The sequence below is a fragment of the Oryx dammah genome, unplaced genomic scaffold, assembly GCF_014754425.2.
Source record: "Oryx dammah isolate SB20612 unplaced genomic scaffold, SCBI_Odam_1.1 HiC_scaffold_19, whole genome shotgun sequence".
NCBI classification, from domain to species: domain Eukaryota; kingdom Metazoa; phylum Chordata; class Mammalia; order Artiodactyla; family Bovidae; genus Oryx; species Oryx dammah.
In genome coordinates, this window is record NW_024070203.1 from 28,626,867 (window position 1) to 28,648,487 (window position 21,621).

General features: G+C 39.3%; 1 protein-coding gene across 2 annotated transcripts in view; it reads left to right on the top strand.

Annotated features, from left to right (window-relative positions):
* The first annotated feature begins 8,999 nt into the window (after positions 1-8,999).
* ATAD2 (ATPase family AAA domain containing 2) overlaps positions 9,000-21,621 on the top strand; it is a 66,965-nt gene continuing 54,343 nt past the window's right edge. For both annotated transcript variants that reach the window (XM_040261871.1, XM_040261872.1), the window contains exons 1-2: positions 9,000-9,557; positions 18,609-18,757. In XM_040261871.1, the coding sequence (XP_040117805.1) occupies positions 9,390-9,557; positions 18,609-18,757 (317 nt within the window). In that variant the 5' untranslated portion in view covers positions 9,000-9,389. The remainder of the gene's footprint in view (positions 9,558-18,608; positions 18,758-21,621) is intronic.

Below are 21,621 nucleotides of genomic sequence, written 5' to 3' on the forward strand. Positions count from 1 at the left end.
CCAAAAAATAAAGTCTGACACTGTTTCCACTGTTTTCCCATCTATTTCCCATGAAATGATGGGACCAGATGCCATGATCTTCCTTTTCTGAATGTTGAGCTTTAAGCCAACTTTTTCACTCTCCTCTTTCACTTTCATCAAGAGGCTTTTGAGTTCCTCTTCACTTTCTGCCATAAGGGTGGTGTCATCTGCATAACTGAGGTTATTGATATTTCTCCCGGCAATCTTGATTCCAGCTTGTGTTTCTTCCAATCCAGCGTTTCTCATGATGTACTCTGCATAGAAGTTAAATAAGCAGGGTGACAATATACAGCCTTGATGTACTCCTTTTCCTATTTGGAACCAGTCTGTTGTTCCATGTCCAGTTCTAACTGTTGCTTCCTGACCTGCATACAGGTTTCTCAGGAGGCAGGTCAGGTGATCTGATATTCCCATCTCTTTCAGAATTTTCCACAGTTTATTGTGGTCCACACAGTTAAAGGCTTTGGCATAGTCAATAAAGCAGAAGTAGATGTTTTTCTGGAACTCTCTTGCTTTTTTGATGATCCAGCGGATGTTGGCAATTTGATCTCTGGTTCCTCTGCCTTTTCTAAAACCAGCTTGAACATCTGGAAGTTCATGGTTCCCGTATTGCTGAAGCCTATCTAACATGTGCTCTCACTTTCCTTATTTTCAGCTTTTCCCAGAGAAAGTTCATTGCTGCCTTCCAATTCTGCACAACTTTTTTTTTTCTGTTTTGCCACAACATTTTAGTCATATGTCTTTAATACTATTATCATGTGAAGTAACTTGACCTGTCTCAGCCTCTGCCATGAGCAGCACTGTGACGTGATCTTATCTTAAGACCGTACAAAATAATAGCTCCAGAGACAAACCAACTCAAATCCTTTCTTGGCTAACTGTCCTGTACAACCTTGGACAATTCACCAGTCTTCCTGTGTGTCAATTTTTTTTGTGTAAAATGAGAGTAATACAAGTAGGTGTCTACCTAACAAAGCTGTCATGAGCATTAAGTACACTAATCTGTGCAAAAAGCACAGTGCCTGGCACAACAGAAAAGTACCCTATGTAGTAAACAACTACCAGGTTTTGCAACTGTGATTATCATTATTATACTTCTTTGTGAACAAAGTGTAAGCACTGTGACTGGGATAAATCCCTATTGAATTAACGACTGTTTTGCTAAGATACAAGTGAGGTTACTGTCACAAACCCAAAAATGTGGTTTAGGGAAGATACAAATGCATTTCTTATATAACACCCTGGATGTTTACATTCCAGAGCTGATAGACTGTCTCCACAGTGTCTGTACCCAGGCGCCTGAGATCTGGATGAAAGGCCATATCTAGAATATTGCCCTGGTTGCACATAGTTGAAAAAAATCGCTTCAGTCATGCCTGACTCTTGGCAACCCTATGGATTGTAGCCCCCTTGGTTCCTCTGTTCAGGGGGTTCTCCAGGCAAGAATACTGGAGTGGGTTGCCATGCCTGCCTCCAGGGGATCTTCCTAACCCAGGGATCAAACCCACATCACGTTTGTCTCCTGCATTGCAGGCAGATTCTTTACAGCTGAGCCTAGTTGGAGAATGCTCACCACCAAATCTGCCGCAATTGCATTCTGGCCAGCAAAATCAGGAAAAAGGAGTAACAGAAGGTTTAAGAACAAAAATCCACAAAATGGTACATATCACTTCTGCTCACATTCCACTGTCTAAAAGATAATCACAAGGTCACAGACACATGCAAGGGAAATTAGGAAATGTAGGGTTGATTCTGGGCAGCACAGGTAATAACAGTATCCCAAGCAAAAGGAAGGATGGCTATTGAGAGTGTCAGAAGTCTCTGCTATAATGTGCTTTCTTTAAGCTACTAAAACTTTTCTTAAAAACAGGAATTAATCTTTAAATTGGAAAAAAAAATAGATCGTATTTTTAAAACACACACAATTTCATGGTAAAGTCTATTAAAAAGAGTATGGTTTCAGAGGAGTTAGGAAGTACGTAGACCTGCAATTCTGACCTGCAAACCCTAGTGATGTGGATGTGGAAGAAAAGAGAGATGCACTCAGACAAGGCAATACCCAATAAAATCAGGATGTTAAAGGGCAGGGGTTTGGAGAAGGAACTCATAACAAAGGAAAATACAAAAGAAGGCCACAGATGTGAAAGGGGAGATTCAGGAATGCAGTCAGGTTTAAGAACAAAAGGGGCTTTTATTTTTTGTTAGGGGAGGAGGTATTTTAATGCTCAGTATTAAGAGCTAGAAGAAAAAGAAAGAGAATCCCATTGCTTGAGACCAAATGATATGATGTGATCAGACAACTGAAAAATAAACAGAAATACCCAGTGTCTATTTTGCTAGCATTTTCTCTATCAAAAAAAAAAAAAAAAAAGAATCCTCAAGCTGTAAAGAATTAAAAAATAGCTATAAGAGGAAATTAAAGCCAAGATAACTGTTAATCGGCTCTACCACAATACAAAATAAAAAGTTTGAAAACAAATAAAAAATAAAAAAGCTAAGATAGGTGCAGTGGTAGAAATCACCAAGTTGCCTTAAAGGGGTTAAAAAATCTTTAGACTCGGATGAGTTACATTCCAGCATACTTAAAGTGCTTTAGTTTATGACCCCAAAGCCTTTCTTATGGATCTTTGAGAAAGTATGTTGGAAAAGATGACATAAGACTAAATATGAATAGTTGCTGTCTTCAGTTTCATAAAAGGAAAATATATATATATGTATTCCAGACACTACACCCTGATGAACTTGATGTCTATTCCCAGGATGATTTGTGACCATGAAAAAAAAAAAGAAAAGGTTATTATTTAGAGGACTCTACTGATCTGCCAAACCCACTTCATGCCAAATGGACCTCGTTTCATGTTGTTGGAAGAATTAATTGATCATTAGAAGAGGATTATAGCACAAACAGAATATAATTTGATTCCAGCACAGCAGCTGTCCTCATTGTATTAGTCATGACTCAATCAGTTAAAAGTCAAGGCAGGGAGGCTGTTTATTAGTCTGTTGAACAGGAAGGACCCCAAAGTGGCTCTCACAGTTTTAAGATAAGCTGCAGAAACCAGGCTGTCAAGGGACCAGAAGTGGCACTCACTTCCCCCAGGCCTTCTTGCTCCCCATCTCTGTCTGCTCAGCACTTGGCTTCATCATGAGGTGACCTCACTTCTTGCTGTAGGAGGATGACCACTGCCGTAGCTTCTGCTGCTGCTAAGTCGCTTCAGTGGTGTCTGACTCTGTGCGACCCCATAGACGGCCTCCTACCAGGCTCCTCTGTCCCTGCGATTCTCCAGGCAAGAACACTGGAGTGGGTTCCCATTTCCTTCTCCAATCAGCCCCCTATTCATATTTTCCAAGCTTGGCAACCCTAGCAGAAAGAGAAAACTTCTTTTTCCTCATGGCAATCACACAGAGTGACTTGTACGTTTATTTTTCACATTTCTGTACTGCATGAATTTTTCACATGCGATACTTTCTAATAAACTTTTTAATACTTTTCTAAAAAATCAAAGTTATCAACATCAATATAAAAAGCTACATGGACAGACTATTGTTTACTTAGCTCTTCCCCTTGTTGAGTAGCTCAGTCATGTCTGACTCTGACCCCATGGACTGTGACCCACCAGGCACCTCTGTCCATTGGATTCTCCGGGCAAGAATACTGGAGTGGGTTGCCATTTCCTTCTTCAGGGGATCTTCCCGACCCAGGAATTGAACCCGCATTTCTGCATCGGCAGGCAGATTCTTTATCACTGAGCCACCTGTGCAGCCCCAACTTTCCCCCTACTGTTGTATATATATATATTTTCAGATCTTACTCCTACAAATAAAGCTGCAATCAACATCTTTGCACGTAAACCTTCGTCCTCGCCTCTGATTATTTATGTTTGGAAGGAGTCCTAGAAGTAGAATTCCTGGGCTAATAGCTTTAAATATTTTCCAGGTCCCTTAATATATGTGGCTATATTACTTTTAAGAAACAAGCCTCTAAAAAAAAAAGAAGAAGAAAAGAAACAAGCCTCTACCTCAATATCACATTGAGTATGTTTATGTTTATTAAAAAAATAAAAATATAGGCAAAAAATGGCATTCCTTTGTCACTTATTTTGCATTTATCTGATTACAACTTTCCCAGGTGGGATAATTTTAACATAAAGCAATAAATGCTAAGGCAGCCATGTGCTATGTGAGCTCTGGGTGGGGGTGTAGCACCTCATCATTGAGGGTGGGGAGTTGGGCTGGGTTGGAATGCCATACTATTATTATTACCAATCTTACTTAGAATGGGGTGGGAAAGAGGCAATAGTACTAGGACCCATGCTTATGCCTCAGGGCTGTGTACCACACCTTTCATGGGCAAATTGAGAAACAACTATGTTCAGAGGAGGCTGATAAAGACAGAATGTCTGAAAACCACATCCTAGAATCATGACGTGTCTTTCTGCCTCACTTCCACATCCTCTTTCCTGGCCCTCCCTCCACATCTGATAGGGGTGTCTGTCTCATGCTGTGCCCCTTATAGGAAACCACCGGTGACAGTCCCTTTTCTGACCTGAAGCCTCTATACCAGAGTTCTTTTTTAAAAAAATATTTTGGCCACGCCACAAGGCATGTGAGATTTTAGTCCCCTGACCAGGGATTGAACCTGTACCCCTGGCATTGGAAGCACGAGGTCTTAACCACTGGACTACAAGGAAAGTCCCCAGAAACCATCTCTGGCTGACTTAAACAGGAAATCAAATTTACTAGAAGAATGGGGAGGAGAGTGGGGTGGGGCTTGGAGAAGCACAGTCAGGTCAAACTGATAAAATGCTCCAATGATCCAAGAATGGTGGTGATGAAGAATCTCTGTCCCTGCATCTTTGGGTCACTTCTTCAAGATGTGATGAATGTCTCAGGTAGGAGCGGCTTAGTAATTGAGATGAGGTAACATGCCTGAGCCCTGGAGGCCGAGTCAACAGGGAAATGAAGTATTCATCCCTGTGGGATCCCCATCGAAGGTGGTGGGCCCTGCCTTGCCCAAACCCACCCAAAGAGAAAATCTCTCCTGAAGGAGAAATGTTTAAATTTGGAGTAGCTGAAAAATGGACAATGTCAACTGCGACCCACCCCCACCTCCACGTGATTAATGATTTTCTCCTCTTTTGTGGGAAATCACTGAAATTAGCTATCAAATTTAAGTAAGGTCAGATTTATAACATTGAGAGAAATCCCTCTTCAAACTGATGTTTACTTTCTGTTACTAAAGAACAGAAAGGGTCCCACCTATGACCTCATCTCAAATGAGATAATGGAATTATGATTAGCTCTGACTTCAGCTCTCTTTTCTGTCTCATGTGAGCTAAGAACACTGACCCTCTTTAGGAAGTCGGGGCAGGGGAGGAGAGGAAAGAATCTGAGTTTCTGCTGCCCCCCTCTTTCCCTAAAGACATTCCTATCAATCATAGCTAAGACTTTGGCAAAAGAAAGAAATATTGCTAAACAGCAGTTCCAGGGAATCCACCTGCAATGCAAGAGATGCGGTTCTATCCTTGGGTGGGGAAGATCCGCTGGAGTAGGAAGTGGCAACCCACTCCAGTGCTCTTGCCTGGGAAAATTCCATGGACACAAGTCTGGCAGGCTACAGTCTATGGGGTCGCAAGAGTTGGACTAGATAGCCACTCAGCAACAACAAAGACCAATTCCAGACCAATTCTGTTTCCTAAGGCTGCTGTAACAAATTACCACAAATCACGCAGCTTAAACACACACACACACACACACAGGGAGACATTTATTCTCTCACAGTTCAGGAGCCCAGAAGCCTGAAATCAAGGTGTCAGCACCACTGGTTCTGTCCTCAGGCTCTTAGAGAATGCTCCGTACTTCTCTCTGAGTTTCTGGTGGTTGCTGGCAGTCCTTGGTGTTCCTTGGCTTACATAAACATTACTCCAATTTCTGCCTCCATCTTCACATCACCTTCTTCTCTATCAGTCTGTGTGTCAAGCCTTCCTTTCCTTTGTGTTAGGACACCAGACTTGGATTTAGGGTCCACCATATATCCAGGATGATCTCATTTCAAGATCCTAATTACATCTGCAAAAGCCTTATTTCAAATTAGGTCATGTTTTCAGATCCCAGAGTTTAGGACTTGGATGTATCCTGTTGGGGTACACAGATCACCCACTACATCAACTAAAGGCTGAAGCAAGTGTGATATTTCTTAATGTTGAACAGAGTAAACCATTTGGCTGCCTCTGTCTATTGGTGTTCTGAAATTTTTATTTCATTGCTTATTTAAAACAAAATTAAAACCTAAAATGACAACTATAACTTCTGTGGAGGTCAATTTGGTAGTATCAGACAAAATCATAAATGTGTATGTTTTTGAGGTGGAAGGTCTTTTTATAAATGCTTATCGAGGTGGTAAGGGCTTCCCTGGTGACTCAGTGGTAAAAAATTTATCTGCCAGTGCAGGAGACACAGGTTAGATCCCTGGTCCAGAAAGATCCCCTGAAGAAGGAAATGGCACCCTACTCCAGTATTCTTGCCTGGGAAATCCCTTGGACTAAGGAGCCTGGCAGGCTACAGTCCATGGGGTTGCAAAAGTCAGATGCAACTTAGCAACTCTTAACAACAACAATCAAGGTACAGTAATGCATAAAGAAAAGGGAACAGACTAGGCTGATTTAAATATTGTTCTTTTTTGCTTTCATTTATATTGGGTAAACAATCATCTGAAAGCTTTTTTTTTTTCCTGTTGTAAAAGTGATACATATTCAGTGCAAAAAAAATCAGAAAAATTGATAAAAGTACAAAGAAACTACACAACCACCATAATATTGCCATTCAGAAACTAACCATTAATATTTTGTTGTAGTTTCTTTGGGTTTTTTCCAATGCAAATATTCGCATATACACATATCCATTTTTTAAAACAAAGATGGAATTGTATGATATGCAAGTCTTTGTACTTTCTTAAGTTACAATGCATTATGCACAACTTTCCATGTAATTAACACAGCTGCATCATAATTTTAACAAATGTTTATTTATTTGGCTGTACCAAGTCTTAGTTATGGCATACAGGATCTTTAGCTGTGGCATGTGGGATCTAGTTCCCTAACAAAGGACAGTCTCAGCCATTGGACCACCAGGGAAGTCCTGCATTGTAATTCTTACTGACTGTACAGCAGTCTTCTTAAGGATCCTCTGAGGGACATTCAAGTTGTTCACTGCTTTTTGACATTATAAATTATGCTGTGGTATATATCACGGTGCATACATTTCTAAAAAATCTTAAAAGGTCAAATTTTAAGTGCTGAATATTTAATAATTTCTGTATCTTAGGTGTGAATGGAAAGAAATTTCAGATATTCCCTCCAAACTTGCTTTAGCCATAGCTTTCTCTAAGTACAGCTTCATCTTGCCATTAACTCAAGCAAACAAGCAACCAAATACGGGGTAATCTTCTACTCCTCTTTCCCTCATGCCTAAATCCAATTAACGAGCAAATTCAGTTGGCTCTTTCTTCCAAACATGCCTAGTATCTGACCATGTCTCATTACCTCCAAGGCTCTCATTCTGATCTGTGTCACTTCATCTGTTGCCTGGATAATCCTGGCGCCTTCCTAACTATAATTGCCAGATTTAGCAAAAAAAAAATACAGGACACCCAGTTAAAACTCAGTTTCATACTAACAATTTTTTAAAACATGTTTGTCCCCAGTATTGTATTTTCAAGGCAGCAGCAAAAGGGATTCTAGGTCCGAATAGGTCACTCCTCTGTTCAAACCCTGTGATGTCTTTTCATCTCACTTATAATAAAAAGCGAAAAACCTTTGAGGCCTTGCAGGAACTGCTTCTAGCAACATTTTCCTCTTTGATCTCACTGGCCAGCTGTCCCCCGCTCCCTTCTGCTTGCATCTCTCTTCTCCCAGATATACATAACTTCCTTTAGATCTCTGCTTAAACTTCATGAAACTCTCTCTGAAAGTGAAAGTGAAGTCGCTCAGTCGTGTCCGACTTTTTGCGACCACTGTAGCCCACCAGGCTCCTCTGTCCCATGGGATTCTCCAGGCAAGAATACTGGAGTGGGTTGCCATTTCCTTCTCCAGGGGATCTTCCCGACCCAGGGATCGAACGCAGGTCTTCTGCATTGCAGACAGACGCTTTAACCTCTGAGCCACCAGGGAAGCCCTCCCTCTCTAATCGCTATTTAAAATCTTACGCTTCCCTTCACCTTCCCTACTTCACATTTCTCTGTAACACTTACTACCTTGTAACAAACCTATCATGTATTTAGTCTTCCTCCTTTCATCAGAATTTAAGTTCCACGAGGGCATTTTTGCTTTTTATTCACAGCTGCATTCCGAGTGCTTAGAATACTGCCTGGGACGTAATAGATGCTCAATAAATATTTAATACATGTCGAGTTAAGGAAACGCAGACATCCAAATCAATAAATAGCTTTTGTTTCTGTTTCGCTAGGACTCCGCTCACATTCTGATCATTCGGCATGCTGCTATTATCAAAGTAGTCGTGTAACTGCTTTATTTTCAGATAAGTTATTTTCTTCTGGAATAGTAGTAAACAATTATATGTAAGGCATAATAAAATCTTAGAATCTTAGGTGTTAAAAATTAGAGTTAATTTACAGATTAGGAGATTTAAGAGCAGGCAGGGCGAATCTTTTGCTCAAGATCGCGGAAAAGGGTGGCGCTGGGTTACAGAACATGCCTTTAACGATAATACTCTACCCCCTCGCTTCTAACTCTCTGTCTCTTAAACTCGTTTGGGTTATCAGTAAGAGTCTTTAAGAAGCAAAGTCAAAACCTGTCAAAAGTCAAGTGCATTCTCCCGCCCCAGTCAAGGACTCCGCATTTTCTATTTGAATCCCGCGTGGCGGGAAGCGGAGGGCTGGTGTCGGGAGGGGCGGGGAGGGGCCACCAGGCCCCGCCAGCCAATCAGAAAGGCCGGGAGCCTCCCTTCCCGCCCCCACCTCCGCCGGCGTCCACGCGCCAAAATTCCAAACAGGACGTCGCGCTGCTACCCGTAGTGTCCCTCCGCCGAGCTCAGCGAGCCGGAATTATCTAAGAAAAAGGAGTAAGCAGTCTCCCGTCACTGTCGCCTCGGGTCCCTGATACCGTCGGTGTGGGTTCTGCTCAAATTCGGCCCAAAGCCCTCCGCGCTACAGAGAGGAAAGTTTCGAGCCCGCCGTGGTAGGGTGGCGGCGTGGGAGGGACTGGCGGCGGAGGGATTCCGGGCGCGCGCGCTGCGGCCGGCGGCGCGGCGCGAGTGGCGCCAGAATTCGGAGCGCGGAAGCGCCTGAGCGGCTGTTGCCCAAACTCTGGTGCGTCTCCCGCCGCGGACGGCAGGGCGAGAAGGAAGAGAAGATGGTGGTCCTTCGCAGCAGCCTAGAGCTGCAGAGCCACCCCGCCGCTTCGGCCACGGACTCTCTGGACCTGTCCAGCGAATTCCTCAGTTTGGAGCAGATCGGCCGGAGGCGGCTCCGCTCGGCCGGCGCCGCTGAGCAGTCCGCCGTCACCGCGGCCGCCGCGGGCGTGAGTACCGGCCTGGGGCGGGCCCCTGGGGCCCGGCTTGGTGGACTGCCCGCTGCCCGCTGCCCACTGCCCGGCAGGGCCTTGCGAGATGGGGGTGGACGGTGGGATCCGAGTGACAGTTGGCTGGGGGTGGGGCAGAGGAGAGGGGGTGTAGGTTGGGAGAAGTATTTGTCGAGGACGCGTAAAATGGAAGGCTTCTCATGATCGGAGCCCGAAGGGGGGTGTGAGTCTGGTGGAGAGAAGAGCTGACTGTTGAGAGGTTGTGTTAACCTGGTTTGACTCAAGAGGAAACCGGAGGTCTCCGCAGCCGAAGTGCAGTTCGGGGCCCCACCTTGATTAGCGGCTTGCCCCGCCCCCCACCTCGCACACCTCCGGAACCGATGGCCCAGGCTGCCGCCCCAGGTTCGCAGCGATCGCGAGCCACGCGCGTTTACCGAGCGCTTACTTGTGTGCATAACGAGTGTCTTAGGAGCCGCGAGTGGATAGAAGGATTGTGACTCAGGTTCCCTGACCTGGCGTTTACGATCCAGAGAAGTTCGGTAATCCGAATGCCGTGAATAACACCAGGTTGCATAACGTGGAGGGATGGAGAGCGACGTTTCATTTACGTCTTCTTTACTTAAGCCTCATAACAGCACCATGAGAATGGATAGTTTCGTATCTTACCGATGAAAAAAAAGGACTCGGGAAGTGGTAGATCGAAAGTTGGAACTTGGATCTTCCGCTTCCACAACCCGTTCCCTTTCCCTTATTTTCATGTTAACAGCTATAAACAAGGTCTGTAGGTTTCCATGGAGGTGGAGCGGTATAGTCTTCTTGAAAGAAGTTCTTCTCCTAGGTCTGATGTACAGATGGGATGTTTGATTGGTAGTTTTAATCAAGTCTGAGGGAGAGAGTCCCTCCACCTTCCCTCCGCCACCCCCAGCTGCTGAAAGAGACGGAGGAGACCGCGTTCACAAAATGTTACAGTAATTGAGGAAGCAACAGTACATAGCAAAGTTAAGGCAGCAGAAAGTAGTCTAGTTCTGTTGAAGCGAAGGGTAGGCATGGGGGTGGGAAAAACAGGAGGGGAGATAGGGTTAGAACTGGTAAGTCAGACTGAAGCTGAGGGGAGGTGTGTATGGTGGGAGAGAGTGAAAAACATAGGTAAGGGAGAGATCGGGATATGAAATCGTCAGAATCTCTGGTAGAGGCCTCATCAGAGTTAACTTCTTAACCGAGGGGAATGAAAGAGCCCATTCAGTCTCTGACATTGTGATTCTGAATTGAAAAAACAAATAATTTCCTGACTTTCAGGATCTGTTTCCCAGTCACAGGCTGAAGTTGTTGGAGATCTAGGGAGGCTGGACACTTCTTCAATGAACTCTGTCACTTATTAACCTTTGTTCATAAGAACTAATTAATTTCAGTAAATATTGAGTGTTTATTATCTTCAGGACAGTGCCAGTTCCTGTGACCGTAATGATGTATTGCGTAGACTTCCCTGGTGGCTCAGACGGTAGAGCGTCTGCCTACAACGTGGGAGACCTGGGTTCGATCCCTGGGTCAGGAAGATCCCCTGGAGGAGGAAATGGAGACCCACTCCAGTATTCTTGCCTGGAAAATCGCATGGACAGAGGAGCCTGGTAGACTACAGTCCATGGGGTTGCAAAGACTTACTAACCTTTGTTCAGAAGAACTAATTAATTTCAGTAAATATTGAGTGTTTATTATCTTCAGGACAGTGCCAGTTCCTGTGACCGTAATGATGTATTGAGTAGTGGTTAAGTAATATAGGCACTTAAAACAACTGTTAGTTCTTCCTGTGATAAACCATAATGGACAAGAATATAAAGGATGTGTATGTTTATGTGTAACTGAATCACTTTGCTGTGTAGCAGTAATTAACACAGCACTGTAAATCAACTATACTTCAGCAATTAAGAAATTAATTTTAAAAAAAAGTTCTGAACATCAGCTTACTAGTATCAGCAGGTTTCTGTACTTTTTGAAAGGGGGTGAAACCCATCACGTGGATAATGAGAATTAAATGTGATCATGCACATAAGGCGATTACATGGACACTTGGCTGATATATAGGACTCAGTTATTTTCAACTGTTAAGACCTCAGTCAACTTTAATGGGCACTTTTTTTTTTCCTTGAAGTTTCTGAGGCTGAAAACCTTAGAGTCATCCTTTACTCTTCTGTCAGTTCCTATTAGCAAATTCTGTTGGCTTCACTTTCAAAATATATTCAGAATCTGACTACTACTCAGCTGCTCCAGTGTTGCCTTGCTGATTCAAGCTGTTATCTCTTGCCTGGATTATTAAAGTAGATTTGTTTTGTTTTGTTTTGTGACATTGGGTGGCTTGTGGCGTCTTAGAACCAGGGATTGAAATTAGGCCCTTGGCATGGAGTCCTAACCACTGCACCACCAGTGAATTCCCATGGTCTATTAACAGATTCTTGACTACCCTCCCTATTTGCCACCCTTACATATAATGCCCTCCTCCCTTGAAAGTCTGAGTTCTCAGTATAGCTTACAGAGGGGTCTTTTTAAAAGTCGTAACAGTTGATCACTCTGCTCAAAAATCCTTATCTAAATAAAGTAAAAGTTGAGAAACGGCCCTATACATCTTTGCTCCCTTCTCTTTATGATGACATCCTCTTCCATTCTTCCTTTTGAAAAACCCAGTCTATTCCAGCCACTTTGGCCTAGCTGCTCATTGAATCCCGGAGCCTTTGCACTTGCTCTACCTTCAGCTGGGAATACTGTTTCCCTGGATATCTACATCAGATGTTCCTTTACCTTTTACATTTTTTAAAATTAAAAACAACAACAACTCAGAACTCATAGTACTTAGTGTGTTCCAAGAATCTTACAAATATTAACTCACTCCTCATAACTTTATAAGATAGGCATCCTTGTTTAACAGGTAAGAGGGCTGCGGCACAGACTGTAAATAACTTGCTCAGTTCACCTTTATATGAGGAATTAGCGCTGCAAGTCCCACGTAGGAGAACCTGGATGAAGTAGCCTGTTTGAAGTGTTTGCTAACTACCTTGTCCTAACAACCCTACTGAAAATTGCAAACTGCTCATTGTCAGGCTGCTCTGCTCTGTTTTATGTTCCCTAGCATTTACCACCTTCTAAATATTGTATAATTTCCTACTTTTAAAATATTCTCTCTCCCCAAATCAGAGTGGAACTCCATAGGGATTTGGATTTTGAACTTTTGTTCAGCAGTATATACTCCTAGCACCTAGAGCATATTAGCTGCACAGTAAATATTTTGTTGATTGTCTTGCTGTATCAGTGGTATGTGGTGGTCAAGCAGCTAGCACTTGGGTGGTTGTCATAGGGTAGAAAAGATATTTTTTTCCCAGCTAGGATTTCCAGTAGGGATTATTACACCGTTTTGAGACATAGTATTCCTTCGTAGGATAGACTGTAGCTAGAGGGTTATTTAGTGAGCATGGGATTGGGTCTTGAGGGGTAATATATTCATGCTGAGGAAGTTTACCAATACAAAAAAATGAAACATACCGTTGTGATTGGAATATTTTCTAATTACAGGACTTTACATTCAGTGGATTTGATTTGATTATAGCTTGCTTTTTACATCAGTCATGCATTTCAGAAACTTCCTTGATCCACTCATTGTACTTGAGTATTTCTTAGTCTCATTCATGCTTTTATTGACAGAGCATTTCTTGGAGTAGATTTCTCTTTGAAGATGGTTGGATTTATTCATATTTGTTAACTTGTATTTTTCTTCATCTGATCTTGGAGGTTGACCTCCAGGTTCTAAAGATAAAGTTACCTGTTAACCACATTTTGCTTTTACCTTTTGAATATGATCTCACTCAACTGGGCTTAAGGATTTTTTTCCCCCTGACCTGTATGGGCTCCCAGAAAATACTTTGTTGTTGTTTTAAATCTGTTTCTTTGATTTTATTTTCTTAAACTTTGTAAGTTTAGATTCCCCTTTCTTTTGGAGTCAGGCTAGCCATTGTCCTTCTGGGCATTCACAGAGCTGAGTCTCTTCAATTCATTGAAGTTAGGGTTGTTTTTCATGCTGAAGAGACATTTAAGGATGGGTAGTAGGGTTAGGTTGTGTTTGTGTACATTTTATTCTGTATGTTATTAGGTAAAATAAACACACTGTAGTATGTAGAAGGTACTGGGTTTTTTTTTTTTTTTTTCATTGTATGTTTATTTAGAAGTCTGGAAAAGTAACCCAAACTTGACACTGATATATACAACCCATGGGAGATTTTTTAAAACTTGAAACATATCACAACATAATGAGAAATGCACAGCTCAGTGAAGTATCTCAAAGCATGGATAGATTTTGACATGTAGTGGTGAATATTACTCCTTGGAGTTGGCTGCTCTGCATTTGTGAGAGTATACTTGTTTTCTGACAATAATAGTCCGTTTTTTATCAGTTTGTTTTGGGCTGGCTGTTGATTTTAGGCTTAGAAGTTGCAACTTTTAGATCAGGGATCTGATAAAATAGTGTTTAAGAAGGATTATAGACAACAAATCTGGGAGTTGGAAGACCAGTTAAAAGATTATAATATTGGTAGCTGCTAGGTTTATAGCACTTGCTGAGTGCCAGGTTTCCCCTGTAAAGTAACTGTTAAACAGTTTATTAAATAGATTCATGTAATGACTGGATTACTATTCATTCATCTAAAAAGATTTTTAGAATAATACTTCATGACTTGGGAAAATGATCGTATCACTAGAAAAAAGTTGCAAAGCATAAATAATATTAGCTCAATTTTAAAATTGTATGAATGTGTATGCATAGGAAAAGAATGATTTGTGTATCCAAAGGTTAACCCATTTCTATCTGTGGATAACTGAAATTGAGGGTGATAGTTTTATTGTTGTACATTTCTTACTTTTTCCATTTGTAATGGGCACACATTAATTTTTATACTGCTTTTATAAAGAACATTTTTGAAAGTTATATTTTTAAATTCCCTAGTGTATGCCCGGGTACAGGTGATTCTCAAAACACTGTTTTTTTCTCCATGCTGTTGAGAGCCTTTCTTGATGCTTAGTACTTACTTAGGTACAATGAACTAAGCCAATCTCTGCAAATCACAGATTCACTTAGACCGCTTAAAGGTTAAGTCTTCTGAGTTTCTCAGGGAATCTTTTTTCCCAGTATTGAGCACTCCCCTCCTTTTTTTCTGTAGAAACCTTTTTTTTTTAATTCCCAGGAATATGGTGACATTTACTTTTTTTTATTGTAATAAAATATAAATAACAAAATTTATCATTTTAGCCATTTTAAATATATAGTTTTGTAACATTAAGTACATTAACATTATTCAGTAACCCATCACCACTCTCAATCTCCAGAATTTTTCATCTTCCAAAACAAACTGTACTTATTAAATATTAACCATCTCTGGAATTCCCTGGTGGTCCAGTGGTTTGAACTCAGCGCTTTCACTGCAGTGGCCCAGGTTGAATTCCTGGTCAGAGAACTGAGATCCTCCCCAAGTGGCCAGAAGATCATACACACACACACTCTAACTCTCCATTTTGCCTCTTCTGAGCCCCTGGCAAGGAGCCTCATAAGAGGAAACCTACAATATTTGTTCTTTTGTACTGACTTATTTCACTTAGCATAGTATATTCACTCATATTATTTCATTGTGTTAAAATTTCCTTTATTTTTGACTGTATAACATTTCATTGTGTGTACTATATATTGTTTTAATCCATTCATTTATTGATGAACTCTGCTTTCACCTTTTGGCTATTGTGAATATGCTGCTATGGACTGGAGTGTTCAGATATCTCTTCAGGCCCCTGTTTTCACTTTTTTTGAGTATTATGCCCAAAAGCAGCATTGCTGGATGATGTGGTAATTCTGTGTTTAATTTTTTTTGAAGAATTGCCATATTAGTTTCCACAGTATACACAGGGGTTCCAGTTTCTTCACTTTCTTGCCAACACTTACTTTCTCTGTCTCTTTTTTTTTCTGGTAATAGCCTTCCTGCTTAGTAGCAGTAGCAGCAGCAGCAGCAGCCTTCCTAATTGGTGTGATCCCCCGTTGGGTTTGATTTCCATTTCCTTATGACTAGTTATGTTCAGCATCTTTTCATGTGTATACGGGCTATTTGTGTATATTCTTTGAAGAAATGTCCATTCAAGTCCCTTGCCTGTTTTTAACTTTTTATTGTTGTGACAGTATAGAATTTCCTGTTTTTAACTTTTTATTGTTGTGACAGTATAGAATTTCTTTATATATTGTGGGTATCAGTCCTTTGTCATTGTCAAATACATGATTTGCAGATACGTTCTCTAGTTCCAGGGGTTTCCATTTTACTTCATTGATAATGTCCTTTGTACAAAAGATTTTTTAATTTTGATGAAGTCCAACTTATCTTTTTCTTTTGTTGTCTGTGCTTTTGATGTCCTAAGAAATTGTTGCCAAATCCAATATCATGAAAGTTTTCCCTATGTTTTCTTCTGAGTTTTTAAATTTTTTTAGCTTTATAATCTCTTACATTTTTAAGCTGCCATCTAAGGTCCTCCCCATCCCCCACATCAGTTTAAATAGTTACAAAGGAGATAATTTCTGTCATTTTTTTAAAGTTGACATTAAAAAATAAAACTATTGTATCACACTTTTATAAGTAACCCCTGGAATCTAAAAATCGTAGTTATTTGATACCTGTCTTGAAACATTAAAAGTTAACACATAAACAAGCTCTTTTAGCAGCCAGAAATTTTACCTTGATTCTTTTCTCTCTTAATTTTTATTTCCCGTCCACTTAACTAACAGCATTTTATCTTGATATATTTTCAATGAATGGAAATGAGAACTTATATTCAGAAATTGATATGAAACTTCTAAAGTAACATACAAACACTCAGGAGAGAGAGCATATAGGCTTCAACTGAGGTCTTATTCATAAAGCATCAGCTGGAATATGTAATTCAAGTTCTTTACATAATTATAATTCAATACTTCTGCTGCAAAAAAAAAAAAAAAAAAGAAAAGAAAGTCATTTGCTAATGATCCTTTCATACTTGTAAAACAAAATTTGAATTTTTTCCACTTTTCCATGACAGAGCTCCAAGAAATAAAATTTTTGTGCATTGAATTATCATAATTATTAATATTCAACTTATCAAAACAACAAAAAATATTTTTATTAAAATGATTAAACATAGGAAGTAATATTTTATTAGGATTTCATGTGGTTGAAGTCTCTCTACCCACCCAGTTAGCTTATGTATCTGTGGATAGATCTTATTTATTGTTGAGGACAGTGTTTTGGCATCTTGATGTTTCATTGTTTTTGTAAAGGTAAGTGCTGAGAAACATTGTTCATATAAATAAATAGATAGTAATGAAAGGAGTTTTGTTTGCAGTGCCACTCAGTTTTTCTGGCTTATGTGCAGAAAATCACTTGCCAAACATTTTTAATGGTCTCTTAGCTTGATTAGGTCTCCTTTCAATTTTGTTAAAAGCAAAGATTTGGGAACCATCTAACAAAGGAAAGGATTTGTTGCCTAGCATAGTCATTCATTTTCTTAACACCTACGTTAGTGTTTTTCTGTGTTTGGCTCTTCGAAGATTTTTAATGCCTCGAAGCAGCCCATAATAGTAAGATTCAGAATGAGTGAGAGATATGACTTTCTTTTGTAAAATGGGAGAAAGGTAAATTTAAGAGGATGCCTTGTGTTAGGATGTCTTCTTAGATCCATTTTAAGAAAAAGTACATATGGAAGTTGAGAAATTGAAAATAGATACCCTTAAACAATTTTTTTTGGAGTCTTATGTTACACCACATCCATATAAGATGTAAGTATTCATTTTAAAAATAATGCACTTATCTAAATGCATAGGTGTTCTTTTTTCAGACATCTTGAAATACGGGCACATTGATAAAAGTGTGTAACTCAGACATATCACTTAATATCTTATAAAGAACCTAATTTTTAACTTGTCCTCTCATGCCTTTAAGAGCATGTCAGTTTCTTACACAGGTCCTTATGATATAAATATTCTTACTTGTGAGCCAATCAAATGTTCTTCCTGAAACAAAATTAAATGACAAAATATCCTAGTAAAACATAATGAAATGACCAGATAAAGCCAGCCTAAGAAGCGTAGGGGGAATGATGTTTCATTAAAAAAAATAAATGCCTGTTTTTCTAAAATTATAAATTTTTAGAGTGGTAAAATTTAGGATTATAGAGTTGCTAGGTAAATTTGCTTCTCTTCTAATGTAAAAATATCCTTTATGTGATTTCTAAGAGGCATGTATGAAATCTTGAACACTTTATGACAGAACCTCTGTAGCTTATAAAGCCAACCCACTAACTTAGAGTCTCTCTTGAGCAAAAACAAAGTTACCTGGCGCTCTATGGTTTTTACAAGAAATTAATATATTTAATGGAGAAGGAAGTGGCAGCCCACTCCAGTATTCTTGCCTGGAGAACCTCGTGGACAGAGGAGCCTGGAGGGTCCATGGGGTCATAAAGAGTCGGACACGACTTAATAACTGAACAACTAACATGTTTGAACAGTCTTTAAATTCATTTTTACGTTATCTGACTGAAACTGTGTGAGATAGTAATGACTCCTTTTTGTCATTGAAGCCAAAATTGTTTCTGAAGCCAAAAGTTCTGATTGTCTCGTTATTTTAAAGTTGCCACCAGTGGTTCCATGGTTTGTGTATCTTTCTAATTTCTGTAGCCTTAAAAAAGAGGAGTACTTACTGTTATGAACTAGTACAACTTTTTATCAGTGGCAGAAAATTTCACTCTAGACTACTTGTTATCAAATAGAACTATGACCATTAATAAATCTTAAATTAGCCACCTTATAGACATTATTCATACTTGTTTATCATAAAATGATTATTCTAGATATTAACTATTTTAGTTTCTTGTGGAGATGCAAAAATAACACTGTACTAAAAGCAGTTGTTACAAACTTTTTAATCAGAGAGAAGTCTTAGGAGTTTAACTGGAATATTTGACTGAAGAAAAAAACTTAAATGGCTTTTTAAATTTTTTCTTTTGAAGGATGGGTCTTCAGTTAAGGAAGTTGAAACCTACCACCAGAGGCGTACTTTAAGGTCCTTGAGGAAAAATGCACAGAATTCTTCAGATTCTAGTTTGGATAAGAATACGGTGATAACGGAGAAACATGCTAATGGCAGACATTTTACAAGGTAATACAAGATGCTTGAATGTTAATTCAAAATAATTTTAAAGTATTAATTTAGGATTTGCATTTAATTTTTAAGTGTGTTCTTAACTGATCAAGAGTTCAAGTTATAAAATGAAATTTATTTGAAATGAAATTGTACTAAATGAATATTACTGAATTAAAAATTTAATATGTACTAGGTTTGTTACTTTCTTATTCAAAGGCAGTATCTATTATGTGTGTGAGTGCAGCTGACAAGGTTGGTTGATACAGAATCAGTTCTGGGTACTAGGGTAATCTAAAGAGACTTTATGACTGTAACTTGCTTATATATGCTTCTGATTCAGAGCCTATGCTTTGCATGCTAAGTTGCTTCAGTCACCTCTGACTCTTTACGATCATTGGGAGCCCACCAGGCTCTTCTGTCCATGAGATTCTCCAGACAAGATCCGAGGGATCTTCCCAACCCAGGGGTTACACCTGGCCTCTTACAACTCCAGCATTGGCAGGCGAGTTCTTCACTGCTAATGCCACCTGGGAAGCACGTATAAAAAGCTTTATTCAAGATAGTATTTGTATTTCTGATTGCTTGCTGTCAAGTTTTTCACCAATTCAAAGTCTTTTATGACTATCTCTGTTGGTATGCTTCTAAAACTCTTCACAAAGGAGGCAGAACATGTTTTTCCTTTATTTTTGGTTTTTGACTTGTTCAGTGGGACTAGGTGGCTTTATACATATTTAAATATTTCTCAGGAACCCTGAGGTAGATAGCATGAATCCCATTTTAATACTCAAGGAATTAGTTTCAGTGAGTTAGGAAGTATATACTTTATGGAGCTTGAGTTTACTTGGCCCAGGCAAAATTTAAATCTAACTTTAATTAGCTCAGAACCTTCACTTTTCTCCCCATTTTGGTGGGCTTAATACAAATTGGGGGGGGTGCCAATTAGAATAAAATTTGTTTTGATGAAATAATTATTTTTACATTAATTCTTCTCATAAAAAATGTAAGCCCACTTACTCTCAAGTAGAATTTTTTTATTCTATTGTGTAACAGATTCTCAAGATAAGTGAGGTTGTGCCCTTTTAAGTTTGTTTCTTTGTTACTGTTATTTTTCAATTATTTACTTGGTCTATTATTATATATATTTAAATCTGCATCTTATTTCATCTGCTGTTCATGGAATTGAAGAAGGAAATGGTAACCCACTCCAGTATTCTTGCCTGGAAAATTCCATGGACAGAAGCGCCTGGTGGCCTACAGTCCATGGGGTCACAAAGAGTTGGACATGACTGAGCACATTCATGGAATACCTACTACTGTGTTTCATGGAATCCAAGGTAGCAACAATTGAAACATGCAACATTATTTTATGAGACAGAAAGGAAAAAACACTGAAAATTAAAACTATGACGTACCATCAGTTATACATCCCAATTTGGGGGATGTTACAATGGGGGGGTTTACAATTTTTAGAATCATTGAAACACAATTTAAGTTACCCCACTATTTCTAAAATTTGCCTTCTTAGAGTAAAGTTGGGAGGAGAGGACCATGAATTCTTAATGAGAATTTAAATATTTCTTTCATGACCTGAAGAAAAAAATAAATGTTCTAAATCATCTAACTTGCTGCCTTATAGAGAATAGCCATACAATTTCAGGCTCTACATTTATGTTTACAATTGGCACCAATTAGTACTGCCAGGGATGGGGGAGCCCGGTGGGCTGCTGTCTGTGGGGTCGCACAGTCTGACACGACTGAAGCAACTTAGCAGCAGCAGCAGTACTGCTTTAGTTATCTCAAGGTCATGAGATAAGAACCCAGTCTGACCTTGATACATAAACAATGCATCTGCTTCTAAGAGAAAGCTATGTGATGTGATGTCATACATGCTGTTCAGATGAAGGTTTAGAGCCCTTTAGATAAGAGAAGAGGATGAATTGAGTCATCCAGATACACAACAAGCATGATAGGTAACATGCTAAACTCAAGAGAAACCCGTAGCAATCTGAATTACATTCACGCAGCAAATAGAATTTGTGTCAGGAAACCTCCAGTGTATTCTGTTAATATTTTTGTTGATGGTTGTTTTTATAGTTTTATTTGTATAAAACAAATGAATTTATATCTAGTTTGGCTTGTACATAATCATAAAAAATTTAATATAGGAAATCCTCAAAATCTTTATAAGGCTTTGTATGTTACTCAGGTTTGTAAAACATTGTGCTTGGTGTTAAAGGAATGTATTAAAATAAATGCTGTTTTAATCTTGATTTAAAGATGAGTGACTTGGTAGTTTTAAATTAGAATACTCCTAAAATATATTGAATTCCTTTCTTTTTATTATTTTAAAATAACCATTGAAATATAATTTACATACCATAAAATTCATGATTTTTCAGTGTAATTCATTGGTTTTAGAATATTTAGTGATACTGTGCAAGTGTTGCTGCTATCTAATTTCAAGACATTTTCTTCACCCTAACAAGAAACCCAATGCCCATTATCCCTCCATCCCCAGCCCTTTGGGAACTGCAAATCTACTTTCTATCTCTAGATTTCTAAATCTACTTTCTATCTATTTGCCTGTTCTGGACATTTTATACAAGCAGAATCATACAATGGCCTTTTGTGTCTGGCTTCTTTTACTTGATACAGTGTTTTGAAGGTTTATCTATATTGTGTCTATTAGCACTTCATTTTATTCTCAAATAAGATTTCATTATATGAATATTTTGTTTATCCACTCATTAGTTGATGAACATTTGAATTATTTACCCTTTTAGATTATTTTGAATGATATGAACACTGGTGTACAGATATTTATGTAGACATAGAGATTTGGTTTTTGGGTATATGCCTTGAAGTGAATTATTGGGTTG